Source organism: Tachyglossus aculeatus, chromosome 14, assembly GCF_015852505.1.
Source record: "Tachyglossus aculeatus isolate mTacAcu1 chromosome 14, mTacAcu1.pri, whole genome shotgun sequence".
In the NCBI taxonomy this organism is placed as follows: domain Eukaryota; kingdom Metazoa; phylum Chordata; class Mammalia; order Monotremata; family Tachyglossidae; genus Tachyglossus; species Tachyglossus aculeatus.
This window is the reverse complement of record NC_052079.1, coordinates 13112097-13129095: the sequence shown is the minus strand read 5'-3', so window position 1 is coordinate 13129095 and position 16999 is coordinate 13112097. Positions and strand designations below refer to the sequence as shown.

Below are 16999 nucleotides of genomic sequence, written 5' to 3'. Positions count from 1 at the left end.
CCATGTGGGACAACCTGATTACCTTGTACCTCCCCCAGCACTTAGAACAGTGTTTGGCACATAGTAAGCGCTTAACAAATACCATCATTATTATTATCATTATTAAACCACTTAGAAATAAAGACCATTCAACGGTTCTGATTTCTTCAGGGTGATGGCTGAACAGGAAACACAGCTCAGCTCCTTTCAACAATGTAATAGTCTCCTCAGGCGTTCATAACACATATTGGTTTGGTATTTGAGATGCAGAAGTCTTTCTTGGTGGATAAAGCCAGAAAAGGGATCAGTAATTACTATGCCAATCTGTTGCTGGAAACCAGTAAGCTCTAGATCGAGCTCAGAAATACTAATTAAGAAGCACTTACTATGTGTCAAGCAGTGTTCTTAGCACTGGGGTAGATACAGATTAATCAGGCTGGGCCCACTCCTTGTCCCCCATGGGGTTCACAGTCAAGTAGGAGGCAGAACAAGTATAGGATCCCCATTACACAAACAAGGAAGCTGAGGCATAGAAAAGTTAAGTGACTTGCCCAAGGTCACACAGTAGACAAATGACAGAGGCAGCATTACAACCCAAGTCCTCTCAATCTCTGGCCCTCACTCTTTCCACTAGGCCACGCTACCTCTGAAGCAAATCCGTGGCTGTCTTTTCGAGCACATCTGAGGGTCCAGACTCCCATGAAAAATCAGAACCCAGCCTAATGCCCATTTGGATCACCGTATTCTGCCCCGCTAGATGGGATCTTGACGCTGGATTCTGCCTAGCCCGCTGGGCACCGCTGAACAGCTGTCCCTATTATCTCCGAGGTGGCTGCCGCTTTAGACAAAACACCGCAGTGTCTTTCTGGATTAAAGATGCAATTAAAGTCATCATTGCCATCAGCAAATTCCATTCTTTTGTATTTCCATGCGGGTCAAACATAGACTTCCCACTCCTAAAATGATGTTGGGGATGAAAAAAATGTTCGCGATGATTTTGGCCCCTCTGATCCTATCAGACTAAATGTGCTGTGAAAGTCCAATCTGTCACTGAACAAATGAAGAATTCCATCACCCCAGAAGAGAAAGATTTCCAGGGTTCATCCTTGGGCTGCTGTAGAGAGGCATTATAGAGCCGCCAAATGCTCTCTTTCCCAGGTAGGGCCCTGCCTCGACTTTCTTCTCACCTCAAATAACCACCCAAGAACAGGAAGCTGGGGATAGTTTCCACAAGGGATGATTTCCAATCAAACTGACTGGGCCACAGAAATGCCTGATAGAGCCTAGGGCTGTAGAGCAGTGCTAACTTCTTCTAAAGTCCCCCCACCCACCATGGGCTTCTCAAAACCCTGAGTCAGTGGGGCTTCTTGGGGACTTCCTGCGGAAACAGCCCACCTCTGTCTGAAGTCTGTGGTCCCTACCAGAGCCTCTGCTTCTACATTATATTCAGAAGCAGCGTGGCTTTGTGACAAGAGCACGGATTTGGGAGTCAGAAGATGTGGGTTCTAATCCCGGCTCCGCCACTTGTCTGCCGTATGACCTCAGGCAAGCCACTTGACTCTTCTGTGCCTCAGTTACCTCACCTCTAAAATGGGGATTAAGACTGTGAGCCCCATGTGGGACAACCTGATTACCTTGTATCTACCCCAGCACTTAGAACAGTGCTTGACAGATAGTAAGTGCTTAAATACCATAATTATTATGATCATTATTATTATTACAGTGAGCAGGCCGTGTCTTCACTTGTGAGTACCGAGGGGCTGGAAAGTAGAGGGAGGAGTAAAAATGGTTTTGAAAAGGCAAAGAGTCAAGTTTCAAAAATGTACATTATACTTTAATTGTGCATTCACTCATTCAATTGTATTTATTGAGCGCTTAGTTATTAAATGATGCCTAAAAACAAAAGTGTGTGTGTGTGCGCGCGCACATGCGTGCTTGAATAAACCTAAAAATACAGTCCACCTGGACCAGTTCCTGGAGATCATCATGAACCAGTGGCTCTCAGAATGATCATGATGCCTGGGGTAGCAGACACAATCTTGCAGTTTTACCCGAGGGCCGGAAATAGCCCTGTGACCTCCTAATGATGATGGCATGTACCCCAGGGAGTGGGAAAGAGGAGGAGGAGGAAGGGGAGGGGACCTCTAGCTATCAGCACTTTGTTTGAAAGCTTCTAAGAGACAGTTGGGAGGCAGCAATCTGAAGGAACAAAGGAGGCAACTGGGAACGGAGCCAGGAGGCGGTATCTGTGGGCTGGTGGTGTAATAATAATGATAATAATAATAATGATAATGGTGGTTAAATGCTTACTATGTTCCAGGCACTGTACTGAGTTCTGGGATAGATAAAAGATGACCAGATTGGACACAGTTCCTGTCCCACCGGGAACTCACTGTCATAAGCAGGAAGAAGAACAGGTATTGAATCCTCATTTTACTGAGGAAGAAACTGATGCACAGACAAGTGACCTGCCCAGGGTCTCCCAGCAGGCAAGTGGCAGAGCCATGATTAGAACTGACTCCCTGACTCCTGAACCAAGATCTTTCTACTAGGCCCTGGTGCTTCTTAGTCAAGGCTTGTTGTGGGTGGGGAATGTGTCATGTTATTGTTATATTGTACTCTCCCAAGTGCTTAGTACAGGGTTCTGCACACAGTAAGCGCTCAATAAATATAATTCACTGATTGACTGAAGGCCAGGGTGGGAGGGAGGGGATCCCAGAGGGGCACACTAGGCCCAGAGAATATCTGGTTCCCCTACTTGGCTTCTGGCACTCAGCTGACGCAGGTGACTTAAGGGCAGCAGGAGTCTAGCTCTTGATAAACACATTTTGTCCACTATTCTGATCAAGACGTACTGTACAAGGTAGGATTTGTTCACTCAAAATTATTTTTACATAGTTTGGCTTACTATGAGTTGTTCTGCCATTCAAGTCAACACATTCTGATTTCAAAACTTTTCCATCATCTAAAAGATATTCACCTTAAAGTGGAGGAAGCTAGAATGAGTATTCTGTAAGTTTTCAGGCTCAATGAATGGTAATTATTCACTGTACTAACATTTGGGAGACAGCAATTCAACAGAGTTGGTAGAAACGTTCCTTGTCCACAGTGAGTTTACAGTCCAGAGGATGAATTAGTTACACTTTAAAAGTTTACCTTCTCCATTCCTAACTTTCCCTCTGGTATCCCAAGCTGAACCCTTTGCATGTTAATTTGTCCAAACTCCTCTGAAATTGATGAAAATGTCTACTTTTTTTCTCACAGTGTTTGTAAACACTTATTATGTGCCAGGAACTCTACAAAACACTGAGGTAGACACAAGGTAATCAGGTTGGAAACAGTCCCTGTCCCACACAGGACTGACAATCTTAATCCCCATTTTACAGACTAGGTAACTGAGGCACAGAGAAGTTAAGTGGCTTGCCCAAGGTCACACAGCAGACAAGTGACAGAGCCAGGATTAGAACAGTCCTCAGACTCTCAGGCCAGTGCTGTTTCTACTAGGCCAAGCTGCTTCTAACTACTTGCATACTTCCCAGGCCACTTGCCAAACCTCCTTTGACAATGAATCCTATACAGTAAGCATTCACTATAAAACCCATTTTTCAATGCCTGATATTCTGAGGCTTCATTTTCATTATCCTAGAAAGTGCTTTGAGTTCCTCAGGGGAAAGGAATTATTATCATTGTTACTTTTTGGCTAGTGCCAAATTCCAGCCCCATGATAATGATGACATGATGATGATGGTGATGATTAATAAATAATATATACTATGTGCCAAACATTAGGCTAAGCACTGGGGTAGGTACAAGATGATCAGATCAGACACAATCCCTTTCCCACATGGGGTTCCCAAAGAGGGAGGAGAAAATATATTTTATCCCCATTGTACAGATGAGGACATTGAGACACAGAGAAGCCAAGTGACTTATCAAAGGCCATACAGTAGGCAAGTGATGGTAGCAGGACTGAAAACTGGTCTCCTGGGTCCCCATCTTGGGCTTTGCCAATAAGTAGCAATTTCTATGTGTTCTTTTAAAAGGTTGGATATTTACCATAAAACCTCACTCTCTGTCTCAAGGACTAAGTTTCCTGTATATTCCTGCACCTTGCAAATTCTGAATGACACAATTCAATTTCAAGTTAAATCTACAGGAAATCCAACGCTTTAAGATCTTGGCGAAGCGCCTAAACCTCTCTGCCTTGGCCTTCCGATTCTTCCGATTTGTAAAATCAGGGATGCAATGTGGCCAACTTCCTTGCATGCTGGGAAGATCAATGAAGTTATTCTTTTCAAACTTCACTTTGAGATATATGGATGAAAGAACTACATGACCATGAAACTTGTGGAAAGGCTTGCTGGCTTTAGTACACTTCATTCAAAGTAAAAAAAAAAAAAACTTGGTTGAACTGGACACTGCAGGAAAGGTAACCAATGGACTGCTTAGCAGTAGTTTGCCGATTCAATGAACCCGTCACGGCTAATGCATAAACTCTCACTGAAAAGGTCTGTATGAATAAATCATAACTTTCAAGTTAACGTCAAACATTAAGGTTCAGTCGCAGGGACAGTGACTGACAGAATTTGTGCTTCCTGTCACCCCCCCCAGTAAAACCACATTTCCCCCTCCCTGCCAAGTTGCACCTCCACATCTTTTAGGGGGGAGGACTGGGAAACAACTTGTCCTAAATGTATCTTCTAGTCCCTTCCTGTTTAGACTAAAATGCCCCAAACTTTACTCTCAGTTGTTTCATAGTTCAATTGATAAGGTGTGTTCTTTTTTTGTTCAAGAAGATTTTAAAGCAACTAATTTAAATATGCAAAATTATCTTGAGTTGTTCATACGTGAACTTAAAAGCCGTGCAACACAGGAAAATTAAGTAATTATGCCTCCAAGTTATTTACTGCAATTAAGCTCATTTATCATATGCAAATTAGTGCAAACTGGTCTCATTAGTTACTAAATTACTCAATATGAGCCGAACAATGTAGCACTCCAGTTTGTAATGAAAAATCCCTGTAGAGGCAAGCAGTATCAATTAAGCTAATTTGCATATGCAAATATATGCACTAACTTTCCCCTTTTTCTATATTTAGTTCCATATTTTCTGATCATTCTGGATCATAGGGAGACTATAGGGTCATTCATACATTCCTTAACCACAAAAGAGTTGAAAGAAAACATTAAGAATTCCTCAGTCAACTGAAGACATTTCATCATTCCCATTTCAGTCCGGTCCCATCCCAGTTTGCCAACAGTGGGCCACCGGAGGTGAGAAGACTGAACTCTTCCAGAGGTTTCTATATCTTTCCTATTAAATTTTCAAATGCAAAATAGGTGACAGGTTGAAAAATCAGGGCCACCAACAAAGTAGGCACTAAATTTAAAATTCGGAATCTATATTAGCGTGGTCTTGTCTCATCACCCGGCTCTCAAGGCTAAGGGAAATGTGGAATGTAATGAGGTGCTTGCTATGATGGGTCTTAATAAAATAATAATGGGAAATATTAATTACCTAGACTCTGATCTGTTCAGACCCTTCCCACGTCTTCTCAACTGAACTGGACCACAGCCTCTCCTGCCTCTCTTTTGCCCTGGAATGTGATTAGTGGCGATGCTGATAACAGCACAACTGACAGTTGCCTTGCTTCAAAAACAATCAGTATAAGAAGCTCCCTTTGCCCATAGCTCTTCTCCTCATTGACTCTTCTGCACTTCACACTGGCAATCATCAGCATCTTAGAACACGACAACAAGTTCTTGACTTAGGGAGACCCAGGCAAAGAATAATGCAGGTACAAACATCTCAAAAGCTATCCCTTCACACCTTTCTATATCACCAAAAACATGTTGTGGCTACGTCTGACACAAATTATATTATTCTCCTGTGCTCATCAATGATTCTGCTGAATCAAAACAAGCATTTGGACCAGAGAGTCATAATTTCAGAGTATGCCTCTACCCAAATATGAAAATATTTTTCATAATGGGTACTACGGAGCTTAAGTGTAAATCCTCATATGACTTCCTCATAAAATGTAAATACTTTAGCAGCCTCTAAAAATAGAGGACTTCACTTTCCCATGCTGGGTCTGCAGGTTTAGGACATTTCTTTCCCTAAAGCTAGTTCTCTGTTATCTGTGGTAATGGGGATGAAAAAAGCCTGGATATTTGAAATCTTAAAATAATTCAAAAACCTCATGAGAAAATAGTCATGAGAAAATAAGCAACGCCATTACTGAGTCAGACCAATGATCCAAGCTGCCAAGGTTTCAGTACCTGACAGTAGCAATGAGATACGCTTGGTTCTCCTAAAATTCAGGATTTGCAACTGCAAAAATGTGCAGTTAAGAAAACTCATATTGTAGTACTCATACACACACACACACACACACACACACACACACACACACACACACGCATGTTGCTTCCTTCAGCATTGCAGCAGCCTGTAACCTAACAGGATAGCTTTTCCTAATTCCTTACCAAAGTCATAGCCAAAATGCGTGGTGAAAACACATATTCTGGCAGAATTGGGTGTACTTGGAGAAACTGTGCTGCTTGGCCTCTTGAGCATTCACCCTCAAGACTAGGGATGGGTTACCTAGCATCCCCAAATTTTGGCTTAAAGTTCCTAACTCTTCCTCAAAAAACTCACTGTGGACTTCTCACCCATGAATTTACCCCCCAAAATAGTAATAGTAATATTTCTTGAGCACTTACTGTGTGCCAAGCACTGTCCTAAGCACAGAGGTAGACCAAAATAAATCAGATTGGACACAGTCCTTGCCCCACAGGGGCCTTACACTCCAAGTACAAAGGAAAACAGGTACATAAGTTCCATTTAACTGGATGAAACTGAAGCAGAGAGAAGTTAAGTAATTTGCAAAAGGTCATACAGAGAAGGCAAGTTGCAGAGGGGACTTAGAACCCAGAACCTTTGCTCCCAGGCCCATGTTCTTTCCACTAGGCCACACTGCTTCTCAAAAATATATTAACAGTTGTCAATAATTAACTCATCAATCTTCTCTCTCACTTGCCGTTTTACCAAAATAGCAAACAGTAAAATGAACAGATGTCCATACAGAGAGATAGGAGGAAGAGGAAGAGGTGGCGAAGGAGAAGACTGGGGATGTGAAAAGAGGAGGAGCCAAAGATGAAGCGAAAATTAGGGGCTCATAACTCACAGATTGGAAACTCATTTTCTGAATAATTAAGAGGAGACCTCAATACTGTAAACCACGATGACATCCTCTGTGTCTCTTGGAAAGGTTATTTTAGTCAATACGCTGATCATGTTTATCAACATCTACAAGAAATTCCTGCCCTTGGTCCCACCTCTTCCTTTGCATGACTGACCTGTCTCCACCTGCTGTGGCCCAACAAACCACATATATATCTGTCTTTGATCCTTTTGTGCTTTAATCTACCACCTTAAGAGTCCTCTCAAGTATTATTCTAGAATTTCACACTGAAAATTTCTGGTAACCATAGCTCCCAGATCCAGACAAAAGAGAGGGCATTTCTGATGTGTGTCCACAAATATTTGCTACCTGGCAGAACAATTACCACCCCTGAGTAGAGGCTGTTTATTTTATATGCGAGCCAATGCTACCCTCGGTCACTTTGAATTAGCAATAATGGATACTGGAACAATGCATCAGCAGGACATTCGATACATGTTTATGTATTCACAGTAACTTATGGACAAATTATACCAACAAAAACACCCCGAAATCCCTGCTTGATCCTTTTTTTTTCCATGTGGGGGAAGTGGTTGAAAACAGCGCTTAGAACAGTGCTTTGCCCATAGTAAGCGCTTAACAAATGCCATCATCATCATACTGACCTGGCTCTTGCTCCCAGGAGTGCAAATGCTAACAGAAGAATCCCTTTCCTGAATGAAAAACCAGAACCCAGGTTTTTGCTAGAGGTAGAAGAATAATTAAAACATCCCATTCATAATTTTAGGAAGCCTTCCACTGGGTAGTCTTCTGGTTTCCTGAGATTTCATTTGAACTATTTGCGTTTTGTTGGCTTTGGAAGACAAGTAAACTATGAAAGTTCTCTCTAGTTACTGCAATTGGGGGAGTTCCAGCAAATGTTGATCAATTATTTCTAATTACAAGGAAAATTGGTGGTTTGTAGGCAGACTTCAGGTTTATAACACTACTGGCCCCTGAAAACTGTATCCATTTTCATTCGGGATTGGTTCTCATAAAAACAAGGTTATAAACGGGGGATTGGTTCCCAAACCAAAGTTGGATATCCCACCTTTACTAACAACCTCCGCTTCCTTTGCTTCTTTTTTTTAAATAGTATTTGTTAAACTCTTTCTATGTGTCAAACACTGTTCTAAATCCTGGGGTTGATACAAGTTAGTCAGGTTGGATACCTACCCTGACCTTCATGGGGTTCACAATCTAAGCAGGAGGGAGAAGAGGTATTGAATCCCCATTTTACAGTTCAGGGAGCTGAGGCATAGAGAAGTGAAGTGACTTGCCCAAGATCACTCAGCAGGCAAGTGGCAGAGCTGGGATTAGCACTGGGATTAGAGAAACAGTATCACCTTGTGGATAGACATGCCTGGGAGTCAGCAGCGAGACAGATGAGATGAAGGTACAGCGAGTAGGTTGGCACTTAAAGGAGAGAAGTTTACAGGCTGGGTTGGTGTAAGAAATCAAAGAGGTAAGGTTGGAGGGGGCAAGGTGAGCGAGTGCTTTAAAGCCAATGGTAAGGAGTTTCTGTTTGATGCAGAAGTAGATGGGCAACCACTGGAGTTTCTTGAGGAATGGGGAGAGGTGGACTAAACTTTTTTGCGGAAAAATGATCTGAGAAGCAGAGTGAAGTATAGTACTGGAATGGGGAAGAGACAGGATGCTGGGAGGTCAGTGAAGGAATTAATGCAGTAGTCCAGGTGAGATATTATAAGTACTTGGATCAGCACAGTAGCAGTTTGGATCGAGAGGAAAAGATGGATTTTAGTGATGTTGTGAAGGTACAGTGCCTCTAGTGCTTAGTACAGTGCCTGGCACATAGTAAGTGCTTAACAAGTACCATATTATTTTTAAAAAGGGAAAAAAGATAGAACTGAGATGATTTGGTGAGTTCCATGGATTGAATGAGAAAGACTGATGAGTCAAGGATAATTCTAAGGAACAGATCTGAGCACTCACTCTGATAAGAATAGAAAACACATTTTTTCATTCTACAAAATTACTAATGTTGCTGCTATGGAGCTCGCCCGAAAATCATCTCTTGGCCACCAAAGTCAGAAGCAAATGAACACACATATATCACACTGACTGAAAAGTAAAGATATATGAGGACAAGGTTTTTCTAACTGACTGTGATGGGCCACCACCTTTCTATAATTTCCCTCCACCCCAGTCGAGCCTTCTGATCCAATTCCAGGAGATGATCTTTGAAAAGTTTCTCCAGATTCCCAGAACTGCTTCTCTCTCAGCAGTTTACAGGTAAATCTGGAAGGAAAACTTATTTCCCCATCTTCTCCTGTTCCCCAGATGGCTCTCCCTGACCTTCCACTGAGAATCCACAGTGTCCCGATCCTTCAACCCTCACAATGCCCAGCTCTAGAATTTGGGGTCAGTGGATTCATAAATGAGGCAGGAAAGGTTTTGAGGCCTCCCTACCCCTTGGCATTAATGGATCTAGAAACACATTTCCCAGCTCTTTTCTCAGCAATGAGATACTGAAGGACATTCAGATGGAAGAAGGGATTAATTACATGAATTATAAATTCTAAAAGAAATACAGTCTTGTGTGTCTAGAGAATCAGTCATCAAGATAGTTTCCAATTCCTAGGCACTAATAAATTAATCTTTGTTCGCCAAGTTCCAGAAAGAAGCACTAAAAGTTAGGAAGGTTGGCTAGTTTCTAATGCTAAATGGTCCTATTTTTCTTGATATTCTTGATTCAGGCTTTCAAATCCAGACCTAGACATTTCTGGAAATATAATCCACCTTCCCCAGGACCTTTCTTTCCCAAAATGCAAGATGGGACCTGAAAAGTGAATCCCCTAATGAAAAGAAGGTCTCAGCTGGCATGCCCATTGCATGGGAGTGCTCAGTCAGAGGAGGGGAAGGATCAGGGTGGTGGGGAGGGGTGGAGAGAGGATAATACCAGGTCAAAGCCACAATTTACAGCAGTTTGATCTGGCCTAAAATGAAAACAAAATCTTCAACAAGAGTCAAAAGACACCCACTCGGTCGGAGAGGGATATACCAATTCTAACCATTTATGTGCTCATATATTAGTGCCCCAAAATATCAGGAAAATGAAAAGTCCCCTTTTCAGCAACCCCCTAAGGAAAAAACCCCACCTTTCTTCCCCCAAGGGGAGGAATAATGAAAAAGATTAGGAACATTAGTGCTTAGAAACTTCAGCAGAAAAGACAACCTTCAACAAACATGGGCAAAAATAATGATATTACCTTCACAAAATAGCACTGATATTGAAAAAAATTGATATATATATATGCAGGCTCACTGATCTACACGATACACACACACAACCATTTGGGTGACAGCTACAAGAAGTATGAGTTCAGTCAATGATGTAATTTGTCTAAATTATTATAGTACCAATAATACCTACCCACCCTCTCATAAACACTCTTAATTCATAGTTTTCTACAAAGAAAAAAAATCCATGAATTTGTAAGAATCTCCAAAATCCTAGATGAAAAAACAGCATTCAAACAATCTCAAACTCAAAGGTTTTCCCAACTCTGCACACATCTGAATGGCTCTTGATAACATGAGGGCAGATTTCATTTTTTTTCTTTTTTTTTACCTGCAAAATGTGACTTCCCAAATGCGCCTCGAATACTTCAATGGCCAGAGCGCTGGGACTTCTCCTGCGTTGGGCACCTATAACTGAATGAAAAACAATTATGTGGCAGGGAATCCACAACTTCATCCCTACTTCCATCTGCTCCCGTCACTGGTTACCGACTGGTCAATGTCATTTGATAGAAATACCACCTGGAGTTAATTTCATTTCTGCCTCATGGTACCACAAGCAGTGCAAAGGCTTAATTTTCCAATAACTCCAGGACCTGAAACTGCCTGAAGCTTTGAAAAAGAACACCCGGAAGCAGTTTTTTTTCTTTATCATCCAGGGATATTTTCCTACATTCAATCTGATTGTGCCTCTTCATTGGTCTCTTTCAAAAACAAATTAATACAGATCGATACACTGCTTACAGATATATCGCAAACCTCAGAGCTATTTCAATGAACACAAAATTAAAGCACATGCTGTTTGCTTCATTTGAATGCAGTGACAAGCACAAAAAATTGCTCAAAAGAAGCTACAGGTAAAAAGATTCCCATTGCCTGGAAATATTTATACAAAAAAAAATACTGTGCTTTGTAACGTGATTATTGATCGAATAACTTTTTTTATTGTATTTGTTAAGCGCTTACTATGTGCAAAGCACTGTTCTAAGCACTGGGGGGGATACAAGGTGATCAGGTGGTCTCACATGGGGCTCCCAACAGGATGACAGTGAGGAGGTGAGGATAACACCGAGGTTGTGGGCTTCAGTCATAGGGGAGATGGCCTTGGGATCAATAATAGAGATGGGCAGATTGAGAGGAGGGATAGGTTTAGGAAGAAAGATGAGAAGTTTGGTTTTGGATATGCGGGATTTGAGGGGATGGAGGGCCATCAAGAGCTCATGTAGTCAAGAGGAGAAGCAGGATTGGCTATCAGGGGAGAGATCAGGGAAAAAGAGGTAGAGTTATGGAGGTGACAGTTGAAGCCACATCTGAGTCGACGGGAAGCAGCATGGCATAGTGGTGAGAGCACAGGCCTGGGAGTTAGAAGGTCATGGGTTCTAACCCAGCTCTGCCACTTTCCTGTGTGACCTTGGGCAAGTCACTTCCCTTCTCTATGCCTCAATTACCTCATCTGTAAAATGTGGGTTGAGACTGTGAGCCCCACAAGGGACAGGGACTGTGTCCAACTGGATTTGCTTGATTCCACCCCAGTGCTTAGTTCAGTGCCTGAACTTAAGTAAGTGCTTAACCAACACCAGAATTACTATTATTATTTTTTATGAATGCCCCCAAGAGACTGGGTGTTGAGGGAAACGTACAAGGGACAAGGCCCAGAGCTCACCCACAGTAAGGAACGGCTGTAATCATCTCTTCTCTTATGCACTCCCCTTATTTTCCAGAATTTTAAAGACCCACAGTTTTTCTAGAAATAAATTACGGAAAATGGAAAAGGGCTACTCAGAGCTCGAAGGATTTCCCAAGGTGGTCGAAATGAAATGAGCGACACTTTCCAATTCTTCATGAAGCACTAATTCTGTCTCCTTCCATTCTTAAAAAGCAGACGTAAAAAGCACCCAAAGAACAATTTTCAATGAGTTTCCTAGATGCATTCAGGTGAGTTGAGCAGAAAATCCCAAGTAAATTTTTACTGGGTTAATTTCAATTTACCTTCAGGTACCAAGTAAGCAGGTTGAATCTATGGCTTAGTAGACTGTAAGCTCATTATGGGAAGGGAATGTGTCCATTAATTCTGTTATATTGTACTTTCCCAGTTGCTTAGTACAGTGCTCTGCACATAGTAAGCACTCAATAAATATTGCTGATCAATGGATATAGCTTACTACATAAATGCCCTACCCTACTCCTTCCAACAGGAGTGTAATAATAATAACAGTAATTGTGGTTTTTGTTAAGCATTTACTACATGCCAGGCACCATACTAAGCATTGGGGAGAAGGAGGGATACAAGTAAATCGGGTTGTACATAGTCCCTGTCCCTCGTGGGGCTCACAGTCTTAATCCCCGTTTCACAGATGAGGTAACTGAGGCGCACAGAGAAGTGAAATGCCCTGCCCAAGGCCCCACAGCGGATATTTATCAATGCTTACAGTATTTGAAATGGGCTCTGTATGTGAAGTACTATTATTGTTAGCTACAGAAAGGAAAAGATCCTCAGGAAAACTTATTTTTTGCATGTCGACTGTGATCGCTCTTGGGCACTCAGGATAAAATAAAGCAGAATCTTTTCGAACTCATCCACCCATTCATCCATCCACCCATGCATGCATATGTATATATATTTAAAAAATGTGGAGAGTGTTTTTTTCCTGATTCTTTTTTGATTTCTAACATGCACAACACTCCCTTCAACATTCCCTTGGTCTGTTTTTGTAATGTGGACTTCTTGCTGAATATTGCTTTCAGTGTCTTCAGCCTTAATTGCATATTATGGTTCTTGGGTGTGAATAAGACAGTGTGAATAAAATCTGCGGCCATTGTCAGAAGAGGGGGAGGGGAACAACTTCCACAAGCCCCATTCTAATGTTTTTCTGAACATGTTTGCCATCGAGAGATCTCACTATAATAAGAGCTTATCTTTCCTTGGAAACCGGTGCACCCTTTCAGTTCCCGAGTTCCATCAAACCCCTGTACTTTTGAAAGCAGTGGATTCATTTTAGGAACTGTCAGCTATGCCTTTTCTTGACCACAGCATACATTTGTTTTTTTCCCCGTCAAATTCACCAGAAACTGACACATGAGGGTTCCAGTACATGGTAAACTTGAACACCAAGTATCTTAGGGTAGTTTCATGCCACTCATTTCAATGTCGTTTTTATCGCACAAGAAACTCCTCTTGATTTATGTGTTTGCACTTATGCAGGTGATGTGGGGCTGTAATGACAGTTCCTAATTTTACAACCAACATAAATATGTTAAACAGGAACCCATTATGTCTCTGGTAGTAGCCTACTTCTAATTCCAGCATTATTGGTAATTGAATAGACGTTAAATATGTTCTTTCTGACTTGTACTTTTTTATTCTCACCATCATATTTGGCATTTTGAGAAATGAGACAAGATCTTGATAATTCAAGAACAATGAAAAGAATGTTGTTCTTCCTCCTTCCCTATCTCTCCTTTGTAGCTGACTTCACTGAAGTCTGAAGTAGCAGATTTTTGTGCTCTTCATCAATATTAAAAAAATAATAACATTCTGGTGTTTGAGGCTCCTTCAGATTTCTACATTTGGGAAACCTGACAGTCCCTAATGCAATTGGTAGCCCACAGAAATGTCCCCTCATTAGTATTGAAAAGGATATTTTTTTTACCGCACCTACTGACATAGTCCCTTTATCTACTTGTTCAAAGAAACATTTACCTAAAGGAACTAAATTACCTAAAAAATGACACCAAACACAGGGCCAGACCAAATTGTTTACAGTTTTCTTTAAGAGGAAATTGGAAGACTGGGGTAAAAAGTATCGGCTATGGTCGTTCATTCATGATTTCAAAGAGCATTCATGGAGTACCTTTAAATCAAAGGCACCCGAATACAACTAATGCACTGAGAGAAAACGCCACTATTTACGTTGCCCACAGTTTCCTGAAAATAAAATAGGAGGGTGAGGGTGTGAAATTTGGTAGAAAAAGAGGGGAGATTCTGAAGCAAATGAAATAAGGTACGAAGTGTTTTCTACATCTTGCCAGCAACCGAAACCCCCAAACCCTCACTATTGGCAAAGCAGCACTTTTATCTTGGAAGCGAAAAGAATAGAAAAAGAAGGGTGGATACAATAAGAGAAATGTAAAGAAGATGTGGATAATAGGAACAGAAATGTTAATGATGCCCCTCTGCAAAGCTGGTAAAAATGTTTCATACAAGATCCTTCAGCCGTAGCCTTACACCGACCTGGGGTCTTTGTGAGAAATCTGGTAGTGAGGAAAACAAGTCCTCTTTTGTGAAATTCATTTTCCCCTCCCAAGGCGTATTCCACATCAATATCCCTGGTCTTCTGAGACTGCATGGGATGGAGGCTCTTGGCACTGTGGGTGTCTGACCTATTCAGCCAAAAGGTCAGATTGCCACAGAAGCCCATTACAGAAGAAAATCAGGACAGCTCAGTGGATGAAAACTCTGAAAGGTGGAGAAGTCATGAGACTTACTTATCTCATGTCCTGCATTGCCCTTTTCTCGCTAATCGCCTCTCTCCCTTCCTCCACGGCCCCCAAACTTCTCAGTAAATGCAAGTCTCTGAACCGGATGTGGTCCCAGGCATACTTGGGAAGAGGAGGGTTGGATCAGAGAAGCTTTCTCCACTGGGATTCATTTTCAAAGAGGTAAGATAAAAAGGTAAATTGATTTAGTGGGTTTGGGTAGTGAGGCTGTGCGTGGGTGGTGGAAGAGAGGGAATTTCCCCCAATTCCTTGAGGAGTATGTCCTAATGGAAAGAGCACCAGCCTAGGAGTCAGGGGACCTGGGTTCGCATCATGGTTCCACCACTTGCCTTCTGCGTAAACTTGGTCAAGTCACTTAACTTCTCTGTGCCTCAGTTCCCTCATCTGCAAAATGGGGATTCAATACCTGTTCTCCCATCTACTTAGACTGTTAGCCCCATTTGGGTACTGATTATCTTGTATCTACCCCAGTGCCTAGAATAATGCTTAGCATATGAGTGCTTAACAAATACAATTATTATTTTAGAGTTGCTAGAGAAGCAGTGTGGCTCAGTGGAAAGAGCACAGGCTTGGGAGTCAGAGGTCATGGGTTCAAATCCCAGCTCTGCCGCTTGTCCACTGTGTGACTTTGGACAAGTCACTTAACTTCTCTGTGCCTCAGTTACCTCATCTGTAAAATGGGGATTAAGACTGTGAGCCCCACGTGGGACAACCTGATCACCTTGTATCCTCCCCAGCGCTTAGAACAGTGCTTTGCACATAGTAAGTGCTTAACAAATGCCATCATTATTAATATTATCATCATTATTCTTATTATTATCCTGAAGAAACACACCAGTGCAAAGAAACCTTAGAGGTATTCCTAGCTGACCAGGCTGAGTCTAGGCATTCGTTGGCTGGTAGACTAGTGATAGAGTGGCCATAGCAAGCCAGAGAGCACAGCGCATACTCAGATATGCGTGATTTCACATGTGTTACAGTGGGCATGCAGAATAACATCAAGATGCCATTTCTGCCATTCTCTATAAAAGTGCACTGCGTTCATCCAAACCTAGAACGTGGCCCTGGGTGGATGTCTGACCTTGGCCCTAGTCCCAGATTTTATCTCCCTAACTGGAGTGCACAGAAAGCCTGGAAATGATTTTATAGACACTGAAGAGGGATGTAGGTACATGTGCGTTTGCATGCATGTATGTGTGCATGCGCATATGAGCCGATGCCCACCTGTTTTCTCTGAAGAAGCAATATTTTTTATCTTTCACATGATATTCTTACAGACATACAAATCTGGACTGGACCTCTCTGTTTGGGATTCCAGAACGTCTGACCATTTGCACATTCGAGGACCAATGGGGGCCGTTCAACCAATAATAGGCCAGCGAGACTCCATCAACATCAGTGACGGACACCTGCTCACCAGCTCTTATGACAACAAAACAGCCAAGTCTCAGCCTCTTTTACCCCATGTGCAAGTGCGGGATGGACTGAATGGAATCACTCATCTTAAAACAGTAATAGCAATACTATTTTTTGTTCACATTCAGCAAAGTTAATGTTGGATCTTCTGCTGATGACCAGATCTGCCATCCCTGTGTAAAATCTGACTACGTGGTTATAGAGGAACCTAAGTGAACACACAGAGAAAAACCTCTTTTGGTAAGCATGTTTTCTAAGTCATGTTGGAAGGGGAATTTCAAGGAAAAATTATACTTTCATAATTCATCAAATTGCATCAGTAAATGAAGCTACCATACTTAAAAAAATCCTCTTCAAAGCAAGGATGTATTTGAAATACTTAACCAAGTGACACTTGTCTAATATATGTGTCTATTGCTCATTTCAAGGTTATTTTAGTAAAATGAAAACAACTGAAATGTGGTTCGCATAAGGGATGGACAGTTACATTGTGAAAGCTTTGTTGCCTTTTGGGCACTGGAAATCTGATTGCATTGGCTTTTTTTTTTTTTTTAAACATAGCTTATCTGCATTCCTCCAAGAAACGTGTTCACATGCTTGAACCAGCTAAAAGAAGATGA

General features: G+C 41.8%; 1 protein-coding gene across 3 annotated transcripts in view; it reads right to left on the bottom strand.

The window, feature by feature from the left end:
- The window catches only part of NPAS3 (neuronal PAS domain protein 3), a 686751-nt gene that overhangs the window by 325163 nt on the left and 344589 nt on the right, over positions 1 to 16999 (bottom strand). For all 3 annotated transcript variants that reach the window (XM_038756404.1, XM_038756402.1, XM_038756403.1), the window contains exon 4: positions 10798 to 10880. In XM_038756404.1, coding sequence (XP_038612332.1) covers positions 10798 to 10880 — 83 coding nt within the window. The remainder of the gene's footprint in view (positions 1 to 10797; positions 10881 to 16999) is intronic.